The sequence below is a fragment of the Pithys albifrons genome, chromosome 3 (genome assembly GCF_047495875.1).
Source record: "Pithys albifrons albifrons isolate INPA30051 chromosome 3, PitAlb_v1, whole genome shotgun sequence".
NCBI classification, from domain to species: domain Eukaryota; kingdom Metazoa; phylum Chordata; class Aves; order Passeriformes; family Thamnophilidae; genus Pithys; species Pithys albifrons.
In genome coordinates, this window is record NC_092460.1 from 21,828,943 (window position 1) to 21,853,962 (window position 25,020).

Below are 25,020 nucleotides of genomic sequence, written 5' to 3' on the forward strand. Positions count from 1 at the left end.
CATCACCCAGTGCTGCAGCTGCCCCAAGGGTGGCACAAGGTTTGGAAATAGGAGCAGTTTTAGCCTGTCATCAGTTGGGTTTGTCCCATGAAATGCTGAAGCACATCTGGCTTGTCTTTCAGTGAGGTGTGCCTAGTCCACAGGAATGCCGAGCTGGGAAGAGGATTTTGATTATCAAGGCTGTTTCTTAATTTAGTTATCAATGAATGTTGGAACTCTGTAGATAAAGAAAGCTGTGACATAAGGAACATACAAAATATGGAGCATGGATTATTTTAATCCCAGAAGTGTTCAACTTGTTTCAACAGATAAGGACATACTTGAGAATCTTTTAATAGCACATTGTTATAATACTTTACATATACACTGTACAATAATTCTTTTGCATCAAAGACTTTCATACAGAAAAAAACAGTTCTATAAAACATTCTGTAGTTCATTGGAAGGGTCTGGAATACAACATGGGGTGCTCTTAATCTGTAGGTTATCAAACAGGGAACAAATTCTGGCAACTCTTTTGTTCTTGTACATTCATATTGGCAAAAGGGAACTTGTTATGCCTTGGAGGACACAGAGGAGCCCTCTCAGCTCCAGCTTCTGTGAAAGCACACCAGCACAGAGGAGGTGCCTCTGGGAGGTTTGTCCCTCGTCCTGCACCAGTGCCAGTGCCACAGGCTGCACTTCAGCTGGGCAGGAGGACTTGGATGTGTTTGTAAGCAACAGGTACCTTAGACGAGGGCAGTTCAAGGCTGGGAGCGGCAGTGTGGGTGGAATTGGGCTCCAAGGCTTTGGAGGAGGTGCAGGGTTTACGGTTCACTGATCTCAATGAACTCTTTCTCGGGGGGGGGCCCACCCCGGTACCAGCTGCAGGTGCCATCGCTCCTCTTGATGCAGGCGTAGTGCTTGGCTTGGTGCCCATAGAGCTTCCTCTCGATCAGCCAGTCTGTCCACAGGCACTCGTTGGGGGCACTGATAGAGCAGGGCACCATGTAGCACGTGGTGATCTGGGGGAGACAGGGAATGCTTCAGGTTTCCTTAGAACGCTGTTTACAAGAGAGTAGTTCCCACCACAGGGTCCACCTGTGGCCCCACCACAGGCTCTGCTCTGGTCTGTACTCACCTTGCAGCCACAGCCCATTTGATATCTCTGGTTCAGACTCTTCTTTTGAGACAGGGATAAATCATCCCATGGTTCAATGTAGTTGCACAAATGGATGAGGACTTTGCCATCACTTAAAATTTGGCCTGTGGCACAGAAAACATAAAAAATAAGGCAAGCAATTAAAAGTGTTTTCTAGATACTAAAACAGAAATGTAAGAATACCTCAAGTTTTGAACTAACTGCACCAAGTTAGTAATTCTCAACACTTTTTAAAAATTAATTTGCTTGTAACTGAGATAATATTCTTCTGATTGCATGGTGTATAAATGTAAAAGACTTAAGAAAAGTATTTTTCAAAAAGTTATTGACAATTTGCCAGCAAGGGATGGATGCAAATGCAGTCTGTTGAACAGGATTTTAGTACTCTATAAAAAAATCTGCAGTTCCTTAGAACTCCAGGTCTTCACACACACAGGCATGTGTTGTCACATTATGCATGTTCACACTCCTGGGAAAAATCAGTGCTGTTGGCTTGAATCAAATAAAAATGGCATAGTTCTTTCTATTTACTAATTATCTTATTACTGATCTTCAGTTCCTTTAGAACTTCTTTAAGATTGTTGAATGAAGGATGGAAAACATGTATGAACATACTACAGCTACAGCTTAACACCATTTGTATATCTGCTTGTGTTTGCATTTAGTCCACACATACATTCACAGAATCACAGAATCATAGAATCAGTTGGGTTGGAAAAGACCTCTGAGATGACAAAGTCCAACCATTCATCCACTTCCACCACAGTTACCAGACCATGGCACTAAGTGCCACATCCAGTCTCATCTCAGAAAAATTCTTTGTAACAAGGACTAGAATATTTTAGGAAATTAAATCTTAAAGGTTACTTGTGGTTTTACATTAGTTTTCACAGAGTCAGAGAACATGCTGAGTTTGAAGGGCCCCACATTTTACCTGTCAAAAGATACTGTTTTTTGTTGTTGGCTTCCAATTTCACTCCACAGAGTGAAGAATCAAAAGGAGTATAGACATACTGGACATCCTTGAGCTTTTCAAATCCTTTAAACATCTGAAAATGATCAGAGAAAAAGAAAGTCAGTAGTGGAAAAGAACCCATAAAATAAACAGTTGCAAACAACACCTGAAAGAAATATACAGTGAGTCTCTTTAAAGAGGGTTCTGAAGTCCAAACTTCCATGAGAAAACATCAGCAATTTATATTCTTTTCCATTTAAGGAGCAATGCAGAGCCATCAATTATCTCAACCTTGGTGCTGCAGCAATATGAGATGCAAATGTTTCTCTTTACATTAATATGGGTGTAGAGGTGGGGACCTCCAGGGACATGAAACAGGTTGAGAAATGGAGCATTGTTCTCATATTTGATCACTAAAGGAAGCTGCTTTTCCATATCCAGAATTCTGACACATGGAACCTTCTCCAATAACTGCTGGAAAACAGATTCCAGCTCACAGAATTTACAGCACCAAAGTGGATATTCAGGATCCAAGCAGTTTCCAGACTGGCTGCTCCTTAACCAGTGTTTCCAACTGCAAAAAGAAATCTTCACTAAACCATTAAAGGATCCAAACAAGTTTAGCTGTGCCCAAATGTGAGAAGGCTCAGCCTCAGAAGACTCAGCCTGTCATCACCTCCAATGACATCACCAAGCCCAGAGGTCTGGGGTGACATCATGCCACGTGTTGACAGCTGTGGACAATGGAGGACTCAGAGCTCCCAAGGGCAGCTCTCCCAGTGCAGCTGGTGGCAGTGGAAAATGTGGTTGTGCTACTCAAGTTCTCCCAGGAGATCTAAATAGCACAGGGCACTAGAAAACACACTGTAATGTGTTGGTTTTTCTGAAGCCTTATTTATGGAAGGAAAAAAGCCAAAGTTTTTGTCACTGGGCTTCTGATCCAAAAATATTAGATGTGATTTGAAACACTGAGAGAAAAAAACAAGCAGACTGAAGCAGAGCAAAACACAAAACAAAGTGGTATCCTGTCCAAAGCAGCAGTGAAAATCACAAAAACTCTCTATAATGACGAGGATAATGTGTCTAATTTTATTTGGTAAAAGTAGTTTGGTATGGCAGCCCATACAGAGGTTCATCCCTTGATCTTAGGCAACTTGAGCCATTATTGCAGAAAACACAAATTGATTTATCCATTAAACCCCCTCAATAGATTAATATACACAGCAAAATATAATGCAGATCTAGTTCACATTTAAATGAGGTTGATGTTTGTTTTGTTGCAGGTTTTTTGGTTGGATGTTTGGGGTTGTTTTTTTCAAACTACAGTCTGGTTTATCTTGGGGTTTGACCTATATATTTGTTAAAGCATTTCTTAAGATGCTAATCTTCTGCTTAACTCAGTAAATCATAATTTTTGTTCTCAGTCATATTCTGTCATCTCCTAAAAGTGGGGCTATTTCTCTGTAAAGGGATAAAGTGTTTGATTCCACTCTGCAGTGCAGTGTGGCCCATGCACATCTGGGCTCCTGGTGGTTTACTGAGGTAGGAAAATAGGTGAGGAACTGGGAGAACAGCAAATGTGAGCCTGGTACTAAAGTCCATAGTGACACTGTCCCTGTCCTCCTGAGAGGTGTGACCCACACCATTAACACAGTCAGTGCTTTAAAATTTCATAATAGTTTTTTTAAAAACCATCTGTATTACTTCTAGTGGCTCAGGCATGTTCCTGTTATAATAATTACATTCTTCTGTTTCTTTCTTCTCTAAGGCTTTTCAACTGTATCATGGCTTATTTTCTTAGCTTTATATAGTGATTAATATCTAATTTTAGAGCTGCAGGTGTCACTGTAAAGTGCAGATACCTTCCTGTTTAGCTTAAATATCTCCTCATATTCCCACTCGGAGGGACCTCACTCCTTGGAAGAGCAGTCTGGCTCTGTCAGAGGGTTTCCATCCATGCACCTCAGCAAAAATACTTTGCAATTTTGTTTATACTCATTTAATTTGGTAAAAAGTGCTGATTTCATGGATGACAGTAGTATTTTGGGCTGTACTTCACTGCTCTGATATACTCTGTCCTACACAGGACAGTGTCCCAGGGGCTCACAGCACTGTTGTAGCCTCAGGGCCAGTGAGATGACCAAGTCAGTCACAACTATATTATGAAGGCAAATATTCAATTGCATATAAATCACATATTATCTCCTCTCTTTAGTATAACAGTGTAGATATTGGAAGGAAAGAACAGCAATTGAAAAAATTTATGGTTTCTGGACATTGCCATCCCATCTGTATAGAGTGAATAAACCCCATTGTTATTATTTTTTACTTCTGAAAATGAATGGGAAAATAATATTTAATATTTCTAACTAAAATACCAATGTTTTCATGTGAAGCCTAATAGACTGGATTGAAAATAACAGGAATATAATTTTTGAAACAGGGTTACCATGAGCAAGCCACACTCCCTTACATGTCAGACAGCCCAGAGAGAGGTACAACAGAGAAACAGCAGCATTCTGCTGAATTTTCAGTTGCACTAAAATTTAACCCCCACGGGTTCTGTGTTCCTTTTCCAGCTGAGGAGAAGAGTTGGTGAGGGAAGTGCGAACATGTGATTGACCTAAAACATATTCACCCAAACTCACACTGAGTTGGAATATCATAATGGAGCTTGATGCAGCTTTTTGCTCCAAAGAGAGGATTAGAGAGTCTCTTCTTCTATTTTGTGTTACGTAAAGCAGATTCTTGGCCTGTCCCCCACCCTGCACTGCTCTGACAGAGCTTCAGCCCCAGCCCTGGTGTCAGGGCCATCAGAGCACCCTGGAGGTCTTGCCAGCTGCAGGTCACAGGAGAAATGGCTCTGGAGGACTCCAGAGAAGAGACTGCAACAGTGAACAGAGGGTATTCTACCCTTGGACACACACTGTGGATTCAGATTCTTTGAAATGTTGTCACCTGAGGTAAGAAATGATGTGATCTCGTTATGGCTCCGGCCAACAAGCTCTCAGCTCTCTAGAAACTGAGGCATTTGTGAGGCCACTGAGCCACAAGGATCCACTGGAGTATCTCTGACAGCCCCACTCTAAGGAGATGGCCCAATCTGGCTGACTTTATACACCATTTTATTATTTAACTCATTATTTTACACCTACCAAATGTTTACAGGCATGAGCTATTTAAAATTCCTCACTCTCTTTACTTTTGTGGCTTAGTGAGGACTTTACAACATAAACAATTACCTGTTAAACCTGTTAATTTGAATGCATTTCTCAGTAATTTTTCAGCATGCTCGGTCCTATTGAATTTCTCTGTGCCACCTGGAAATCACAGGCTCAGAGCACACTCCTTCTTTGTCACTCCCATGGGATTTATTTGGCACAGTTGCCTTTGTAGGTGGATTTCAACACCACAGAGGATGTGCAGCTCCCAGAGCTCCTGTTGCTCTCCTGCTCTGTGTGTTGGAGATTCCAACCCCAAACCCTTCCCTTCAGGCTGCTCAGTGCCTGGAGCAGGGAGTTGCATCCCAGGGCAGCTGAATGCCAGGGAAGCCTTGGCTCTGCCTCTTCTGAACTCTGGCCGGAGAGAGGAATTCGAAGAGTGGGACAATTAGGACCCATTTTTTGTTAGTCCAGTCTTGCATGTAATGATGGAGGGCATCTTTTATTAGAAAACATCTCTCTGGTTTGTCCACTTCTAGCCGACTTGCCTTCTGAAGCTGAGTGGAATTACATAAACTCTTCCTGATGCTGAGTTTTGAACAGGCTTCCACTTGTGGAAATCAGGGAGAAACTCCCAAGCAGCTTTGAGACACAAATGTATTTCAGAGATTTCAGTGTGCTGCTACTGAAGAACAGGATTATGGTCTGAAAATAAGCACTCAGACTAGACTTCTCATTCTTCTTGTTTGTGCTGAAGGATAAGACAATTTGCATTTCTATAAAGTTACTGAAGTGTTGCCAAGTAGCAACAGAACATTACAGTGCTGATGGGAGGAAAGCGAATTCCTCTGGTATTTATGTGCTCATTTCTATAAAGAAGGATTTGAATATATCCTTAATATGTAAGAAGACAGAAAGTGGCAGATGGTGAAGAGATTTGGGGTTTGTTTTAGCAAGGTAAAGCTTGTTGAAATTGCTATAAAACCTTAACAGAAGTTGTGTGTGATAACCATCCTTGTGAAAATTTGGAGCTATTCTTGTTTACCATAGATTTTTCTTAGATAAATTGCTGTAAGAGGATCTACTGATACAACTTGAAGGACTGAACTTTCTTTTGAAAGCATGTAGCCATCCATAATGATCTTCTTAAGTGTTCCCAGTAAATGTAAAAGTGCAAGTAATATAAATAGTATTCAATGAAAAATGAGGGGTGAAACCACTGGGAAAACAAAGCACCCAACTAACCAAACCACCCCACCAGGGTGCACTCACACATTTAAATATAGAGAGACTATTTTTGTGTAATCCAGAAACAGACAAATCATGAATATTTTAACATCAGTGAGAGTTCAACAGTAACTTGAAGGGGATCAAGATATGTCTTCTTACAGTACATTAATGAATATATCCCCTTATTGGAGCTGAGTGAATAGTGGGACAATCCTGTGAGATTCTGAATGGTGCTCCCCCTTGGGGTTTGCTTTCCCAGCAATGTTCATACAAATGGAGTTGGGTTGATGTGAATATGAGGGAAGGACTCCTGTTCCTGCAAATATCCCTATTCACTATGGACAAAGTGCCTTGCTCTTCCAAACTCCTTCCAAGTCTTCTTAAAGCAATTGTGAATAATAAAATTTCCATCAAAAGATGATTATTTGACAACAGCTCCTGAATGTTAGAACCACTTTTTTTTGCTTTTTCCTTTGCCTTTTCTAAATCCTTCCTCTGGTTTATTGGGTGCAGCTCACTGTGGAGTCAGCTGAGCCTTTTCCAGCTTCCAGCATTTTGGGCTCATCTAGTCATGGACAGAGGTTATCAGCACTGAAGTTCAAAAGAGCAGAGTGATTCCATGTACCTTTATTTGTTTGATTTCATACCGGATCATTTTGTGGCTGTCAAGGGGATCGTCACTGGCAGGAACCACCTTCTCACTGGTTATCTTTGCTCGAATCACTGGAACAGAGAGAAAGGTTTAAATGCAAATAAGCACATGCCTCATTTGCAAGCAAAAGTGAAAATGATCTTGATAGATTTTAGCATTGTTTTGACATTTTAGATAGAATTAAGGCTCCTGCTGTAAGATCACTAGCTTGAGTTAACTCCTGAAAATAAAACTAAGTGGGCTGCCTGTGATGCAAATCTGAATTTCTCCAAATCTGGACATCTGATTGATGTTTTGCCAAAAACTGTCCATCAAAATCTTTGAAATACTTGAACCCATAAAATTTTACAAAATACTCATCATTACAATCAGTGAGGAAAGAGACGCTTCTGCTGATGACAGAGGAATTGTTGATCAATTAAACAGACTTGAAGTAACACCCTGAAATCCTGTGCCAGACAAAATGAAAGCATTGATTTCATGCATGAAATCCAAAGACAAGAAGACTTTTATTCACTTTTCTGAGACTTAACAAAGCACATAATTAGTTGTGTAAACCTGCATAAATCAATTCCTCCCTCTTTTGATACACTTTATTTCCTGTGCTTTAATCAAGGAAAGTATGATATTTTATGAAAGAAGAAATGAATTGTTCTCCCCTCCCCTTTTTTTGGTGCATCTTTCTTGTATATGATGTTTAAAATATGCCAGGACTATTATGCACAGTGAACAGCAGGGTTCCAAGAACATGGCCAAAATTCCTCTGGGCACTTCTATCCCCCTAAATTACTGAGACTCCCATTTTTGCTCCATTCTGGGTGGCCACAGCAGCAGCTTCTCTGCAGAGGAGGGGCCTGGGAAGTAAACACTCTGTGCCTGCATGGACAGACACTGGCAAAGGGCACAGAAGAGGAGTCATTTTGGGACACCAGAATCCTGCTTTTTCAAAAAGAAAGACATTTCTTTGATGCACTGACATCATATTTATCATATCTAAAGAAAAAGAATGAGAAGCCCAGATGGAAACCCAGGCAGGCAGAGGTCAGTCCTGCCCACCCATGGGCAATGCCCATTTCCTCACTCATGAGCAAAGGGGGTGTAATAACCAACATGATGCAGGTGCTACAGCTCCAGAGCTCTGTCCTTTGGCACCATGATCCCTCCCCCCAGCCATTTAAACGCCTTTCAAGGACCATTTTAGACCTATGGATTGGAAGGAAAGAGTTCTTTGAAAGTCTGAGCTGCAAATTCCTCATTTCACATGGCAAGTGGCAGCATCTCTTTAATCATCTGCAGATGTGCTGCATTCCCACAGATTAACAGTGTGTCCTGGGGGCTTTGATCTAATTCCAGAGGAAAAGTGTTGTGGATTTTGTGTACTACATTGCTGGCAGGGACAAATTAGAATCATGTTGTTTTGTTTCCTTTCCATCATTACTGCCTAAAAAAGTCTTCTCATTAAAGAGACCACTCAATATTGAAGGCAAGGGCTGAGTGAGCTCCATTATTTTCTCAGTACCGTAACATGGTTTATATGCAGGAATTCTTTTCCTGTCTACTCAATGCAAACATTTTTAGGATAATTAAAACTGCTTTCCTCCCTGTGTTTAATGTTGGAACCTTACTCATTTCATATTTTATTAAATTCTACTTGCTAGCCTCTGAGAGGAACATTAGAGATGATCACTGAGAGCTACAGGGGTCCCCATGGAGTTGGGAGAAGCTGAATTCTGGGGTTTGTCATTAAGAAATCTCTGACTGGGTGTGCAGAAGAAAATGAAAAGTATTTTCATGTTGTGTATGTTTCATTCCTTTGTTTGTTTAAGAGAAAGCTTCCATATGGCAAAGGAAGACCAAATGGAGATTTTGATTTTATTTTGTAAGTCAGACAGTTTTATTGCTGCAGGATGTCTAAATTTTTAGTTATTCGGGTTTTGCTTTACTAATCTTCTGAAACCAGATTCAAACGCACACAGATCTTTTGGGGTCTTTTAATCCTCCTTGGTTTGCTTTTTTCCTGTGCCTTAGTAATTTTTTCAGTCAGTGCTGTCTTGCTGTCTCCTGAAACCTCTGACTTGTGGCTGCTGCTGTTGTTCCCCACAAGCCCTTCCTGCTGGAGCATCCCGGGCTCTGTCCCCACTCATGGTCCAGAGGGTGGGCAAGACTGAGGATTCCTGAGCCTGCACTTCTCTGCACGACAGAGGTTCAAGTGTTCCATGGCTGCCTTGGCCTCTTCTCTGTGTGGCTGAGAACAGCCTCTGGTTGTTTGGTGTAATTATGTCATTTTATCTGACAGGCAGTTATTGGTTCCTTATGAGGAATTTGCATATGTGGAATAACAACGCACAGCCCTGATATTCCAGTGCCAGTAATCCAGTCCTGCCTCAGACTCCTGCTGCACTAAAAACACAAACTTCATTCTGGTATTTTAGAGGGAGGATGGAGCTTTTCTGTGGGATTCATAAGCTGCAACTCAACTTTGATAAAATTTAAACTTTTACCCCACTCGTAGCTGAAGGTTTTCTCAGGTGACCGAACCCAGGGGAAGGCAAGGTGAGTTTTACAGGAGGAGAGTGCTCTGCTTAGTAAATCAGCTTTTCCTAAATAATAATAATAAACCTCTCCCAGCCATTTCTGTATCTATGAAGGGTCATTTTGAACTGGGTAAAAGAACTTACTTGGTATAACATCAGATATATTTGTGTTTAATGCAGCCAGGAGAAAAGGGGTAAGGTTTATGCAAACCAAAACTGTTTATGGACAGTAAGAGTAGAAAGATATTAAGTGCATCTTGCCCAAAGCTGTGTGAATTCTCTCTGAAATTAGCTATACTAATTCATACCTGTAAATAAACTGTACTATCACTTTGTGTGTTAGGGGTTTTTAAGATCATGAGGAATACTTACATTAAGGGCTTTCTTATAAGAAATTCACTGCCATGGGACTGATTTTACCCCACTACAGTGGCACATACAATGGAATACGATGGAAGAGAAGACACACAGAACTGGAGGGCCCATACCAAGGAACTGAATACAGCAAATCCTTGCACTTTGTCCCTTGAAATCCATATCTTCCCTAAAAGTATCATCTTTTAGACTCTGAGTTACTTTTAATGCAGTAACAGAGAGAAAACTCTTAAGTGAAGAATTACTCTCATTGTTACAAATTAGTATTATTTAAACATATATTCTGTATTACAGTATTTTACATAGTATTACTGTACTTAAACAAGTGGTGAGATTATGTTCCTTAACCTACTGGTCACAGTCCCAGGGTTTGAAGACATGCAAGTTTACTCAAATAAAGCAACTAACTTTTGCATTCTTTCAAAAAGGGAAGAAAATTGGAGTTTACTCCCCAGATTAACCTTATTATCCTAAGAAACAGGAGGTGAGGGAGAAGGTAAACAACTGACAAACAAATGAGATCTTTTTCCCCAGTGTCTGTGAAGTACCAATACACAATGAGAAATCCTTCTCACCCCTCTGGTGCTTCTCCAGCCCTTTGTGAGCACTGTGTGCCCAGAGGAGAGGAGCCCTCAGTAAGAAAGGGAGAGCAGTGGATCCTGCCCTGTCCAGCTATTGAGAGTCTGGTTTGTATTTGAGTCCAGAAGCAGGATAGCAATGTCCTTCACACAGGCATCTTGAGGAAGAATCTGCATTTCAGTTATTCCTCCAGTGCCCCTTGGACCAAGTTTAGAGACCACAGCACAGCTATCTGAATGGAAAGGGGAACTTCCATCACTTTTAACCAGTCTTCCTGTCAAGAAATCAGCAAAGTTTAGTTTCTATCACACACATCCATAATCAGAATCATCTTTGCTACAAGTACCTTGACATGAGACTAAAAAACTATGTTTACTGGAAAAGCAAGATATGAGTTACTAAAAAGTTATGATAATGACTCATGAAGCTATTTTTTTTCCTCTTCTATTTTACTGCTTCAGTTTAGCCCTTTTGTTTAATTACCTAAAATATAAAGAGTAATTTTTGAGCACTTATTTCTACCTGTCTCCTTAATGTTTGACACTTCAATCCAGCTGTTGTGAGATGTTATTGCTCTTATAGGGACAAGGAATGAGTGGCACAAGAAAAGAGCCCCAAACAAAAGTGTATGGTTGTTATCTGATTGGACTGAGGATGGTGTCCCAGATATTTATGGGAAAAGACAGAAGAAAGCATCCAAAAAGTGTTTCTCTGAAATGCTGTGTCAGTCAGAGCATGCAATATGAAACAAAGCAGAGCTATGGACAGAGTATGAATGTACATAATTTTGAAGGCCTATATTCAAATGAATTCTAGAGATAAAAATCTGTTTTTTCACCAAAATGAAAACATTTACATACACAATATGCAGCTGTTTCTGTTCATCCTTCTGTTGTAAGATTAATTGAAACATCTATCTATCTATCTATCTATCTATCTATCTATCTATCTATCTATCTATCCATCTCTCTCTGTCTGTCTATCTATCTATTAGAAATTTTTTCTCTCAAGTGCAGTAGCTTAAAACTTGCTCCCTAAGTATCTCCAATTTTTGGAAGATGACACCCAGAATGCGGGTAAAAGGGAAACACCACTGTGAAAATTGCTGGAGTCCCACCCACGGAGACCTTGAGTTTATGCAAAACTCCCTTCAAAAATTCTTGTTGTCCAAAAGTATTGATTTTTGAAGGGAGAGGAGAGAAGCTTTTTCCTCAAAAGCACATACAGAGAATTCTTTTTTTCTCAAAACAATGTCAGAGGATTTGGTCTCATGGCAAACCTTTCTGTGAGACCCAGTGCTGTTCTATATATCCAAAAGAATGAAAACCCAGAAATGTAGCAATTTCAGCTCAGCTGCCCTTGTGCTGCACTACAGCAGTTTGGTGGTTCTGAAACATGAAACCCAGGCCACTGAAACATGGTTGGAATGTGGCACTGGCTCTGAAGGGTCTTGGGTTTAGACCCTGAGAGGATTTGTCCAAAGAACACTCAGAAGAACAGGGTCTGCTTTGGGTGTTTGAAGATGAGAAGGTCAAGTTTCCAGGTCCAGTGGTCTGGAATAACTGCACAGTAAAGCAGGAGGGAACTGAACTCAATCTGGGCTCTGCAGGACAGGCCTGTTTCTGGTCCTGGGATGACACTTTTCCTTTGGAACAGTGGGGAAGGGAAGGGCTTCTTATGAAACATTTGTACAGCTGTGTTTATACTCTTTGGCATTTATGCCCTTTGGGGACCTCCCTATGGCAGGGGGTTGTCTGCCTGCTCAGGTGGCTGTAGCACAATAGAAACCCATGGAAAACCCTCAGTTCACCTGGTGGTAATTCTTAGTGGGACTATTGCAACTTTATACCATAAAGGGAGAGGTTTATACCACAAACAAGTCCCTGACTGCTTTTCAGAACTTACACTCCTCATTTAGGTAACTATAGAAGGCTTTCTTAATTTTGTATTTCATATGTCCTGATTTATTTTGCAGTATAATAAGGAAAGCTTCCAGAATTGATGCATTAACTAATCAGTGATGTAATACTGATGATTTTCACTGGAATATTGGGATAAACTACTTGGAAATACCTAAAGGCTGCAGGACAGTGGTGGTGGTGCCACAGGTTACTTTGCAGCCAGAGCAAAACTCAGCCAAGAGCTGTCTATGAACATATCACCACTACCACAGCACAGGAGATTCCCTTCACTTGGTTACTGTAGCATTCAGAGAGAAGGAGCTTTATTAACACCCTGCCGTTTGTAGCATACAATGCTGAAATCTTTGTATTCTGTAAGAGGAGACTGGGGACAAGTCTGGTAAGATTTCCAGCAGTGCCCATCTTCAGTTTGGGAGGTGAATTAATCCCAAGGCTTCAGTGTGAGACCAGAGAGGATTCCTGAAGTCCCAGAAGGGACTGGAATTCATTCCTCCTTGTCCCCAAACAGCTGCTCCAGGTGCACTGACTGTGTTCAGCATTCCCTGGCCATGGCTGGAGGCAGTTCAGAGGTGCTTCCAGTTTAATTTGGGCATCTCCAACTGGCCAGGAACTTAAATGTGAAAACCAGAAGGCAAACTAAAAGTCTGAGCTGAACTGGCCTCACCTACTGTATTCAGGTAAAATAATGCAAGGAGTCTAAGGAAAAACCCCAAGGGAGGGTATAGCCACACTATTCCATTGACCTTCTTTGCATCCAGACGCTGTAGCTGCTGTAGCCTCCATGTTTCAGGCCACTCTTACGTACTTCTGGTCTCCTGAAGAAGAATAGTGTCAAGAAATGCTCTCAGAGCTGCCAAGGAACCCACGAACACAGCATGGAATCCTTGGGACAAAAAATATTTTTAGATAGGGAACTGGACTTTCCTGCAGAGAGGGAGAAGAGTCAGCAGGCAAGGAGATGGGTGTCAGTCTCAAAAAAGAACAGAAATCTGCACAGAATTTGCCACAACAGACAAAATTAATGCACCCACTTGAAGCAATACTGCACAGGATAAAATAGATAAAAATCCTGGCTAGAATTTGAAGTCAAATATGGTCTACTGGCCACTGACTTACATTGCCTAAAAAGCCTAAATATACAAGAGCTTGTAAAAGCCTTCTTACATAATTTAGAGCAACTGTCCCATCTGTACAGCATCACCACTGTCCTTTTCTCTGCCATCTTTTTAACTAATCTTGCCTAATTATTCAGACTTCCTTGCCACATTTGCTTTTGGTAAAGGTTTGATTCTCACCAATGAGGAAAGCAAATTAACTTGCTCAAACATTCGTGTACTGTGTACTCAAGTACATGGAAAATACTCTAATTTCTCAAAATACATATAAAAGGAAGAAAGAAGCATTAGCAATACAGAAGGAGCATTACAACTGCTTGAAACCCACAGGTATCCCTAATGGTACCAAAATAAGGCAATTCATCCAAAAGGAGGCAAAAGTTACCAACTGATTGACATTAAAGTAAGTAATTCAATCCCCAATGTGTACCTTTACATCCACAGTGATATTTTTAAAGCAGATTATTTTAGACACTTAGAAATAATTTGGGGGTGAATTACAAAGCTGTTTCAAAGCAAGTCTTAGAACTGCAAATATTCTGGTTTCTCTGTTCATGCTGAAGAATTTGCCAACTACAGTCTCATAAAAATGCCATTATTTTTCACTTTGTTCCCATTTTTAATTTTTTTTTTCATTTTTCTCTACTCTGAGTCCAAAAAAAAGGGCTTTGCTAGTGCTGGAGCTCCATTTACACATTTGGAGTTGAGATGGTCTGTCCTGCATAAAAAAGATTTGTACTTCATGTTTTCAAAAGCTCCACTACTTTTTATTGCTTCAGGGGTTTGCTTTTCAACTTGGTGGCACAGGAATCCTTATCTTTATTTACTATAAGGAACCTGAGCTCAACTCAGGCAACTTGCACTTTCGCAAATTTATTCCTATTTGTTTGGATCTTTCAGGATTTGGCAGTTATGAATTTACCTGGGCACTTGCAGTCACCCAGAGACCACCTCTGCCATGGCTGTCCAAATGTTTCAGCACCAGCTGGTTTTGCTTTGGGGTTTTTAATCCAGATTTGTTGGCCACCATTCAAAATGGTTCACAGTATCATATGGTTTTTCCTTCTTTGCTTTATTTCTTTGCTTTTGATGCTTTATAATATCCAGGACACTGCAGCCATTCTTTTGCAGTGTTGATTTCTGAATTATCACAAAAGCTTTTAATTGTTTCAAACTTCAGTAGAGAGAAAGTGTTTACTTCAGGATATCCACTGAGATGTTTGTTCATCCTGATTGTTTTGGGAATGGAAACTTGACATTAATCCCTATACTTTGTTTTGGCTTTCAAGAATCAGTCAGTGTTGAATGTTCTTTGAATGATCTTTAAATAGCTAATAAAGAACAAATGTATTTAGCAAAGAGCTCATCTATCAATTTACGTTTCAACAGGACAGATGAGCAAACAGAAGGAGCAGCAGCAGAGCTGGCCCAGTCCTGACAGTAAATTCTCCTCCTGTGGCTTGCAGGATGGATTTCTTATCTCTAAGCCTACGCTGGCAATATTCACTCTTTCTCCACAACTCCTAGACCCAAACTCAAGGGATCTTGAGTTCAAAAGGTGCTTCTGCTAGTAAAGATGTAAAGGCAATTTTATTTTTCCTGCTTTGTGTTTTAGTTTCCTGATATTCCATCCATAAATTCGTATAGCCACCTGTAAGATAACTAAATCATCAGTGCAGTAATTAACTGAACCACAGTTTCTGAAATCACAAGAAAGCAAAAAGGAGAACTTTCTGGTCTATTTGGACACAAATATTTTGGATCTGTAAGCAAAGAGCTTGTTGAAGAGTGTAACTGCAACAGTGGCATTTCCTTTTATTCTATGGAAAGCCATGTGTGGATGAGCATTGCCTGGTCCCAGTGGTGTGTCCATTTCCGTGAGAAATGTGGGGAGGTAACAATGATATCTGCAGCTGAAGGACCAAAGCTTTTGAGTAAAAGTTTGTCACTTGGGCTAAAAGAACTCCATTGAAATGTTTGAAAGACCCATGAATACTTTCCAAGTTGACAAAGCACATACCATGCATGTTTTTTAATTACCATTGGCTATGGATATGTATTTGCACTGTATTATCTTTTCAATGGAAATGCTTTGCAGAATTTGGTTACTCTTTTGAGTTTCATTAACACAGAATTGTGCTATTCTGCATCCAAACTGCATTTCCATTTGAGGCTTTCAGAATGTAGGAGGCCCAGATTTAAGCTCATTAGGACTCTCAGGTAGGTCAGGATTTTGTGCATCTCTGTGATTTTGGCTCAGGTTTTATTTTTTATTTAATTAGAAGAATACATTCAATTTATGAGACTGAGGTTTTAAAATCTAGTTTTTATAAACTTTCAAATAGAAGAGATGATTGTATTTTTAACAGATGTGTGGTATTCTTTTAACTTAAATATTACCTGAAAAACTACCGTGATTTCCTAATGTTGTTCAAGGTCACTTTTATTTTTCTGCACTGTTTTTACAGCTGCTCCTCATGTTACCAGAAATATTTCTCCCTACTTCACAAGCCTCAGATACCACATCATTTGACTAGTAATCAACATCCGCCTAATTTCAGCTGAAGAATAACACTCCTTTATGCTCTGAAGTCTGTAGAACAACATACATGGTGTTATTGTGGATTTCCACTCGCAGTGGTTTGGCCCTTCCTTGGGGCGGAAGGAACCCACATTGCTGAGATGCTTCTTAATGAGAAAGTTAGGGATTAAACTTGGGAGATTAATAGGATTAAAAGTTTGGCAGTCTTTCATGTTCTCTGTTTTATAGTATTTAATCTTTTTTCTAGGCTTGAATTTTGTTTTCCACTCAGTGTGTGTAGACTGTTGGGTTTGAAGGGATGGGTTTGGTTTCCCAGCACTACAACACATGCTTTGAAATAAAAGTTTCTTAGTTTCCTGCGTTAAGAACACACTCAGCAACAACTTGGGGTTACTGAGTTACTTCTGAATCAGGCAACCAACTTAATTCTTCTGAGATTTCATTTTACTACACAATAACCAGATCTGTTTGTTTTCACTAAAACTAAATTAGGTTAGTTTTCAGCTGCATTCAAATTGACAGGAATGTTGTGCTCAGTCGAGTTGGCTCCCTCAATTCTGCCCTGTTGTTCAGTTGTGTGATGCCACCTCATTTTACAGCTACACCTTGGAACTGTTGGGAACAGTGCCATGAAAAGCCAAGCAGAGGGAAGGACAGTGACTGCATTTTGCCCAGCCTGAGCCCCATTTTCCTGTTTGAACAGCAGGGTTTTGAAGAGCAGCCATCTCCAGAACACTGGAAATAATTTCTTGGAGTTTCATGATATTGTCAGTCTTGTGTTCAGAACTGAGAAATCAACTTACCATGGACTTTGAAGCAAGTCTTTGCTTCCATCCTAAACCCTCAAGCAAATGTAGGGTTATTTGTAGGTCTTAGGCAGGTCTTATTCTTTCTACTCCCAAACAGGATATCCAGGCCTGGTTCCAGGAAGCTCTTTCACTAACACTTTGTTAACTGTTAGCAGCAAGTGGAAGGGCTCCCTGCTATAGCCAGCACTGCAGCACTTCATGGGACAAGAACACTGAGCTGCTTCCCTGGACATTCAGTCAGACAGGTACAGATACACACAGTCTTAAGCAATGACTGACTCCACAGCATCTCTGCAGTCAAAGCAGCCAGTTTGGGGGATTTCTAAAGCATTTAGATGTTTCAGGCTATGATGCCAAGACATTTGTATGTAGTGAAACTATACCTTAGTTGTACCCACAGGCATCTGTAGGGTGATGGGCCTGTGCAGGGTGGCAGGTATTTTTCATTCACTCTAAATGCATCAGCAGCTACTACTTTAAACTAAGTAACTGAAGATTCATGCTGTGCAGGGGTTTTTTTGATTTCATTTGAAAATGCTATGAATTTATATAAAAGTACATGTAAGAGACAAGTAATAAAAAATACTTTGTATTTCTTTTGTATTTAGAGAAGTAAAGAAACCTGTCCTCTTTTGTGATAGCCAAAATAGATGAAAAATGGGTTGAAATGTCTATTTTTCAATAATTTTTGTTAATGAACTTAATATTTGTCATGTAACAAAAAGAAGACATAGGGAAGAGTGACTGTGAATGATTCCTACCTACCAGCACTGTTTCCTGGGCATTACTGGGACACATAGGACTGGAATTCTGCTTTTCTCAGCCCCTTGCTGAGGACATAAAGCTGACACTTCCTATTTTCAGCCTCTGTGCAGAACATTAGTTTTGAGATTAGTATAGTTCCTAGCTTATTGTAAGAGGATTGATTGGATAATATCATGAAGGCTCTGAGGATGCAGCTGTGGCCACATGCTCATTCCCTGTTCTTTGGGACACAACTGCACCACAAGGCCACTACAGTATTTCTGTCATTGAATTCACAAAATGAGTGAAAACTCGTCTTTCATTCCTGTGTGGGACATCTGAGAAACCAGAAAATGCATGTTCCTTTCCAGTCAGTGAGAGGTTACTCCAGAAATGCATTACTGTCCCTGATCTCCACTCCAGAGGAAGGATATTGCTGTGAAGCAGTGAGAGCTGCCTCTGCTGGGACAATAATATCAATGCAGGTCCTATCCCAAGTGCCCCAAGGTTTCCTCACTATGGCCAAGCCCAAAAGGCTGGTGGTGACTCCAGAACGTGAGCTGTGACTCCAGCTTTGCCAGGGGGTGTCTGGCAGCATGGCCTGTGACCAGGGTCCTGACAGGGTCTCCCACAGCCAGGCTGTGTCCCAGTCCCTCCAGCAATGGCATCAGGAGCCTGGGTTTGGCTGTGACTCAGTGGAAACCTTCCCAGAAGAATGAGACTTGTCACACCACGCTCCTTGGTGGGGTTGGTACTGTTTGTATGAACACTGTGCCTCCAACACATGGAGGTGAGTCCCACCAATGCCCAGTGCTGTGTCAGATGCCCCATGGAAGCTGCTCATCAACCAGAACAACAATGACTGGCTGTGGTGAGTGCAGACAGCACAGAGCACTGAGAGCAGAACATCAGAGCTGCTTGGGTTTCACTTTCCCCTGTTCTCCCTAACCCACAAAAGTACCATCCACATCTCCAATACATTTTCCAGTGCTGACTTTTCCCATCAGGCAAAGTTACTTCCCACTCTAATAGTGTACAAATTAATCAATTCCAGTACAAAACTAGATATTATATTGCAGAGAGGCAAAATCGTGGGACACTGAGCCCTGAAAGACTCAATTTGAAACTCAGTAATAAAGAAATAGCACATTGTAATTTTGTCTCAGAGGAGCTGACTTTGAAAACTTAATTTTGGCATATTTAAAGAAAATTTTTACTGTTATGCTTAAATATGAGTAAAATTTAATATGTTGTCTGGCACATCCTTACAGCGCTTGATCTCAGTGATCTTAGGAGACTTTAACAGGCTGAAAATGCTGCCAAGCTCCAGCTGTAAAGTTTCCATCATACTTTGAAACATGCCACTCTTCTGCAATGCTACAGAACTACTCTCTGAAGCTGTATTATGTATTTATTGGTACTCCAGATCTGTTAGTCATTTCTGTTGGAGCATGGTGCCCAATATTCAGTAAAAATATAATTTTCAATATATGTTTAAGAAAAAAACAATAATAAGACGGTTTAAATCAGAAAGAACACATCTAACTTTGAAGGTTGGAAATGCAGCTGAGAAATGCTAAGTGTTTACATATTTGTCCTACTGTCCAAAAAATAACCTTGCTTATGCCTAAGGGAGAAAACCAGCGTGAATTAGAAGTGCCAGACTTTAGAAAGGTATCAGTGCTCTCCACAAACACCATTTCTGTCCACAGATTGTGTGATTTGATGTTCTCAGTTCTGGTTTAGAACTGAGGCCAGGAAGACAAAGTCAGTGGCAAAAGGGAAATCTGTTACCTTGGCACTGTCTGGTAAACTCAACTGCATCTATATTTCACTCCAAAAAAAAAAGCAATTATCAGAACAATTTTGTTGTATTGGCTTGGCACTATAGTGAATTATTTGAAATATTAACCAGCGTTTCCTGCCCACATTGCACTTCTGTGAGGAGAACACCTGGGCATAGGGTTCAGCACTGACACTTAGCAGTGCAATTAGTGGAAGTTTAATAAACCTCCCTTCTCTATTCCCGGTGAAAGTCTCCATGGGAAGCTGAGGTGTTTTCTGGGCTCTGAAGGCATCCAGCACATTTTAGCACCTCAGCACCATTTAGAGGAACACACAAAGAATGTATCTCTCTTTTTTAACAAAGGTGTGTATCTCACCGTGCCAACCACTTCCTACTGAGGAGGAGTGACCTCTCTCTACAGTGAAATTTAAAACTTCTGAGAAGTTCATGAAAACTCCTCAAATTGGTAAAAAACCCACATCTTATTAAGAAGCTCAAGGGCAGATAAATGGCAGGTCTGGCACAGCTCCCCTGATTTGCAGTTCTCCCTGTGGTGGACAACCCTTTAACACCTGTAAAGCTCTTCACTCATCCTTTCTCTAGGCTGAGGCAGCACCTTGCAGGACCAGGAGCTCTCTCTGCCCCCAGGTCTGCCAGAAAGCCCATTATTGCTCCTACTTGTGTGGCACCTGTGGGCATATAGAGAGTGAAGCCACAAAAGCCCCCAGCAGCAAAGACAAAGTGTCACAGCACTAATCCCGTGAACAAAGGGAAAAGTGAGAGAGTTTGTACTGGACTTTAGTAATTTCTTTGCTTGTTTTTTCCCTTGGGTCTCTCTTATGAACACTGAGGTTGATGAGTGGCTCCACACATTCCGTTAATGGCTCAAGTAAAGTCTGAAAATTCCACCCCCTCCAACTCTGTTTTCACTCCACCCAAATCAGAAGTCACCCTAAAGGAAATTAAAAATGTTCCAGTTATACAGTGAAACTGAGAAATAGAAAGAAGGACAGGGGATGGTCGGTAGCTCCATGAGCAAACCTGAGATTTGTCTCCATTTTTACTGCAGAATTTGGAGGCATAGTGTGTTTTTTTGGTTTTAGTTAGATGTTCTAAGTGTTTATTCTGCAAGGAAACACTGGAGTGTGTTTGTGGGTACATCAGTGGATGAACTTCACAAGTGAAAGAAATGGAGTAGTCTCAGTATCACTGGACTAGCATTCAGCTCCCCCAGACTGGGGTAGTGAAGAGGACTGGCCCTTCTTTAGCAGTATTTTGGAAGTATGAAAATGTTGAGTCTCTCAGTGTGGTGCTGCCACCAGGAGAGGTGTGTGATGTGTTTCTGCACATCAGACTTGCTGTTTTACAGCCCCTCCTTAGAGCCTGGTGGCCCAAAGAGCACAGGTGAGGCCACAAGGCAGAGCTGTGCAGACACATTCCCAGGGGATGTGCTGTGTGTGTCTCTAGCCTGGAGCTGCCCCTTCCCATGGGCAGTCCCTGCCCACAGCCTGGGGGAAGCACAAAGGCTGCTGGCACCAGGATGGAGGAGCTGTCCCTGCCAAGCTGCCTCATGGCTCCCTCTCAGCACAGGGCAGGCAGCCCCACAGGCCTTCCAGCTCCTTCCAAGGAGCTTATGCAAAATATTGTGGCCAAAGCAAATCTAGTAAATACTTAGAGCGGGTTTTATGTGTATGTATATGCTAATGCATATACAAAAATATGCATGCACTTATTTATATGAGTTACCTACATCTCTCGGTTTATAACATACAGAAATGCTATTTTAAAACTAAAACTATTGAACAAAGTGATCCTTGACTTAAACATTTCTTAGCCAAAAGGTGCAGTTTACTTAAAAAGGAGTATTTATAGAAGTGAGAGCTTGAGTATCAAGTTCAAACACAGTTTTATTTTGCAATCTTTGGTATTTAAATATATATAAAAAGTAGTATGATATAGTTGCCATTTGTAAAACGTATCTAAGAATGAGGGAAACCTTAATATATATCATAAGTATGGCTTCCTTAAGTAAGGTTGTCTATAATGAATACAGACCATATAGTTTCCTCTATACTGTAAACTTTTGTATTTAGGAAAATCTCTACATTAAGTCTGTTGGAAAACTATCATTTCCTCTTGTACAGGAGCGCAGCAAACTAATACAGTTAAATGTACACATACCTAGTTGAGCTCCTGGTGGCAAAACTTCTGTATTCTTTCACTGCTTAAACAACCCCAAATGTGTAATGCCTGGTAGAGGTAACTTCATGAAAGAGATTGCTTAACATGGGCAGATTAAAAATCAATTTAACTGATGGCCACAAACAGAGCTTAGAGTTTGTCGTGACCACAAAGATTTTCTGTCAGGGCATAAAAGCAATGAATCAGTATGCAGAAGGTATTGCCTGCCCCATAGAGATGCTAATTCTGTGACACTTAGGAAACTCATGTTCTACATTTACTGTTCACAGCCGATGGAAGTTAACCAGCCTTAGCTTGAGCTAATGAAAGCAAAAGACTGCAAAATGTCACGTTTTCCCATCCCCACGGACTTTAATTTTGTGCTCTTTCATCTCTTCAGTAAGTTATTTGACAAGCACAGTGCTGACTGAGTATCATGAAGAACAACTGTCCCAAAGACTGGAAAGTTGTGTTTATACAGAGCTGCTGTTTGACTGCAGAAAATGAAGGGCCTATCACTTTCCTCCTGAAGTTTTTTTTGAAAATCCCAGAAAACCCCAAGAATAAATTAAAGAAATTGTACTACAGCAAAACAAAGATAAATGTTTCAGCGTGTTAGCACTGGGGACTTTTATTTTGTGGTTTGTTTTTTTTTTTTGTTTTTTTTTTTTTTGTTTTTTTTTTTTGTTTTTTTGGTTTTTTTGGTTTTTTGTTTAGGGGGATTTTTCCCAAAGTACTATAAAAGTATCTGTGTATATTTAGATACACAGTTTACACGGATTTTTTACTCGGATTTTCCCCCAAAGTGCCATAAAAATATCTCTATATTTATATATACACAGATACACAGTTTACACGGAGCACGCACGTTCTGGGTAGAGCATCCTATCACAGATACCGCTAAGAGTTGCCATTTGAAAGCACAGGTATTCCTGCCTCCTTACTCCAAGTCAGGATCTAAAGAGAAGCCGTTTCTCTGTTAGAAATGAGGGAAAGCGACTCAATAACGCAGCAATTTCAGCAATTCGTGAGCGCAAAGCGCTCTGACAAAGCACGGAAAGCATCCCAGCTCCGGGTACCTATTCCTCCATAGCTCTCTCCTTAGGAGGGCTCTCTGCAGTGGGTTCGGTGTGAGATCCTTGCAGAGCCCGAGCTCCCCGGAGCTTTCGCAGGTCCCCCCCGCCGCCGGCACTCGCTCACTCGCTCACTCACCCAGAGCCGCGTCGCAGAGGAGCTGCTGCGGGTGCGCGGGGGCGCAGCTGCAGCCCCGCACCGCGGCGGGCAGGGGCGCGAGCAGCAGCAGCGCGCACAGCAGCGCGGAGGGCAGCGCGGGGCTCGGGCTGCCCGCGGGGCTCATGCTGCGCTGCGGGGCTGCTGCGGACTGGGCTGCGCTGGGATCGGCTGCCCTGGGCTTGGATGGGCTGCGCTGGGCTTGGACGGGCTGCTCTGCGCTGCGGATCCGCCACCGCACCTCAGCACAGCGCCCCGGGGCTCGCTCCCAGCATCGCCTCCCGCTCTCCCAGCCCCGCTGCCCGCGGGACCCTATTTATGGCCCCGGCCCCGACCCCGAACTCCGCCTCCCCGTCAGGAACCAGCGCATCATTGGTGACAGCCCACCTTGGCCAGCTACGGGCCAGTACAACTATTAATAATCCAAAAGCCTCTACAAAAACAGCTTGTACGAGGATCTGAAGCTGATTTTATGATTCAGCAGAGAAAAGATTTTATCTCTTTCTAATAATTTTCTTTCCAGTTTGGATTTAGAAGCCACTCCTGCGATCCTCCCTGTTTTGGTCAAGCAAACAAAGCTGTCCTGTTTTAAGCTCAGTTTTCATTTGCAGTCCCTGATCTTCCCCTACACTCAGGGGCATTTTCTTGAACGGACATCCCTGTTTTCAGGCTGGACAGAACTTCATTCACGAAAAGGAAATGTTTCAATGCTCTGTTTGTGAGCCTCCAACAATTGGTAGTTACAAGGAATAATGAGTTACAAATAAAGGCTGCAATAAAAGACATTTTAAAAAATAATTTCATTGCAGATTTATTTTAAAATAACAAGGAAAAATATTCCAGTGCAGTATTTTGGAGGCTCAGGTCCTTCCCTGCATTCCTTAAGAATGTAAGTCCTGCTTAGCACAGATCTGTGTCTGTATTTTCTGGCTGATGTTCTAAGTGGAATACAGACATAAATACAGGGTTCAGAAATCCCTTTCAACTTCCACTCCTTGGTTGCTGTAGCAATCTGGGAACGTGTAACCTGTAGGTGCCCTCTTTTTATACAAAAAATGTTTCATGAGGAAGCAACCTCAGGTTTGATTAGAGAGTAATAAAATACATCTCTAGATTGACACGGGAGGACAGGGCTGCTAAAGGACTGAGTATTTTGTCACTTCCCAAGTCAAGCCTAGGACTGAAAATTCATTAACACGATTTGAACCATTTCAATCCACACTCATGAAAATGTATTTTGTTGAGGCTGAGATTTAGGTGTACCCAACGTATCTTGTTACTTTTATGGAGATGTGTACAGGTTTTACAGCAACAGATTTATTTTATTTCTGAACAGTTATACGAATATTACTGCTCTGATTCTTCTGGTTCCTCCCATGCTCCTTGAGACACACTCCCTTAAAAAAATACACAGATACTCAGAATTATTAGAATTGGGTCTCCTTTTTGGATTTTAGATCCAGGAATGTCCCCACTTAGTTCACACAGCCACATTTTGATTTTTCATTTTTCCAGTCTGAAGTTTTGGCATCAAATAATAAGGCTGGATCCAGGTCCAGGACTAACACCTGAAAATAATTTAAACCTGTTAATATCTCTGTTCTTACCTAGAAGAAAGGGACTTCTTCCATGTGAGTGAAAAGATAAAAAGGAATGAGGCTGAAGCCTTACCTAGGAAATTCAGGCTACAAGAAGGCCACAATAAAACCCCAAGGAGATATCTCAGTGGCCTCTGTGGTCTTCAAGACTTTCATATCTAGTACAAGCAAACAAATTGTATAACCAATATAAAAATATTATGTTCAGAACAGAACTTAAAAATAATTTTGTGACAAGTTAAATATTAGTTTATCACTATTTTGCAGACACAGTTGAAAATTAAATCATTTGAATGGAATCTGTAGAAATGTAAAAATGTTAAAACTAAATCTCATATGCTAATTGTGCAGAGGCCATTAACACATTCTAATTATGATCTTACCTAGTATTGCCTGCAGCTGCCTTTGGAATAATTCAGTTGTATTTCTGAGAGTGTCTCAGAGCCACCTGTACATAGTTGGAATA

General features: G+C 41.1%; 2 protein-coding genes across 2 annotated transcripts in view; one reads left to right on the top strand and one right to left on the bottom strand.

The window, feature by feature from the left end:
* Positions 1-25,020, top strand: part of SYN2 (synapsin II) — a 172,061-nt gene that overhangs the window by 90,392 nt on the left and 56,649 nt on the right. The window lies entirely within an intron of this gene.
* TIMP4 (TIMP metallopeptidase inhibitor 4) lies at positions 258-23,266 on the bottom strand. The gene is made up of 5 exons (XM_071550947.1): positions 22,939-23,266; positions 7,113-7,210; positions 2,076-2,190; positions 1,121-1,245; positions 258-1,004 (listed from the first exon to the last, which is right to left on the bottom strand). Exons 1-5 carry the CDS (start codon positions 23,081-23,083, stop codon positions 807-809), a joined length of 681 nt encoding a protein of 226 aa, XP_071407048.1. The 5' UTR covers positions 23,084-23,266; the 3' UTR covers positions 258-806.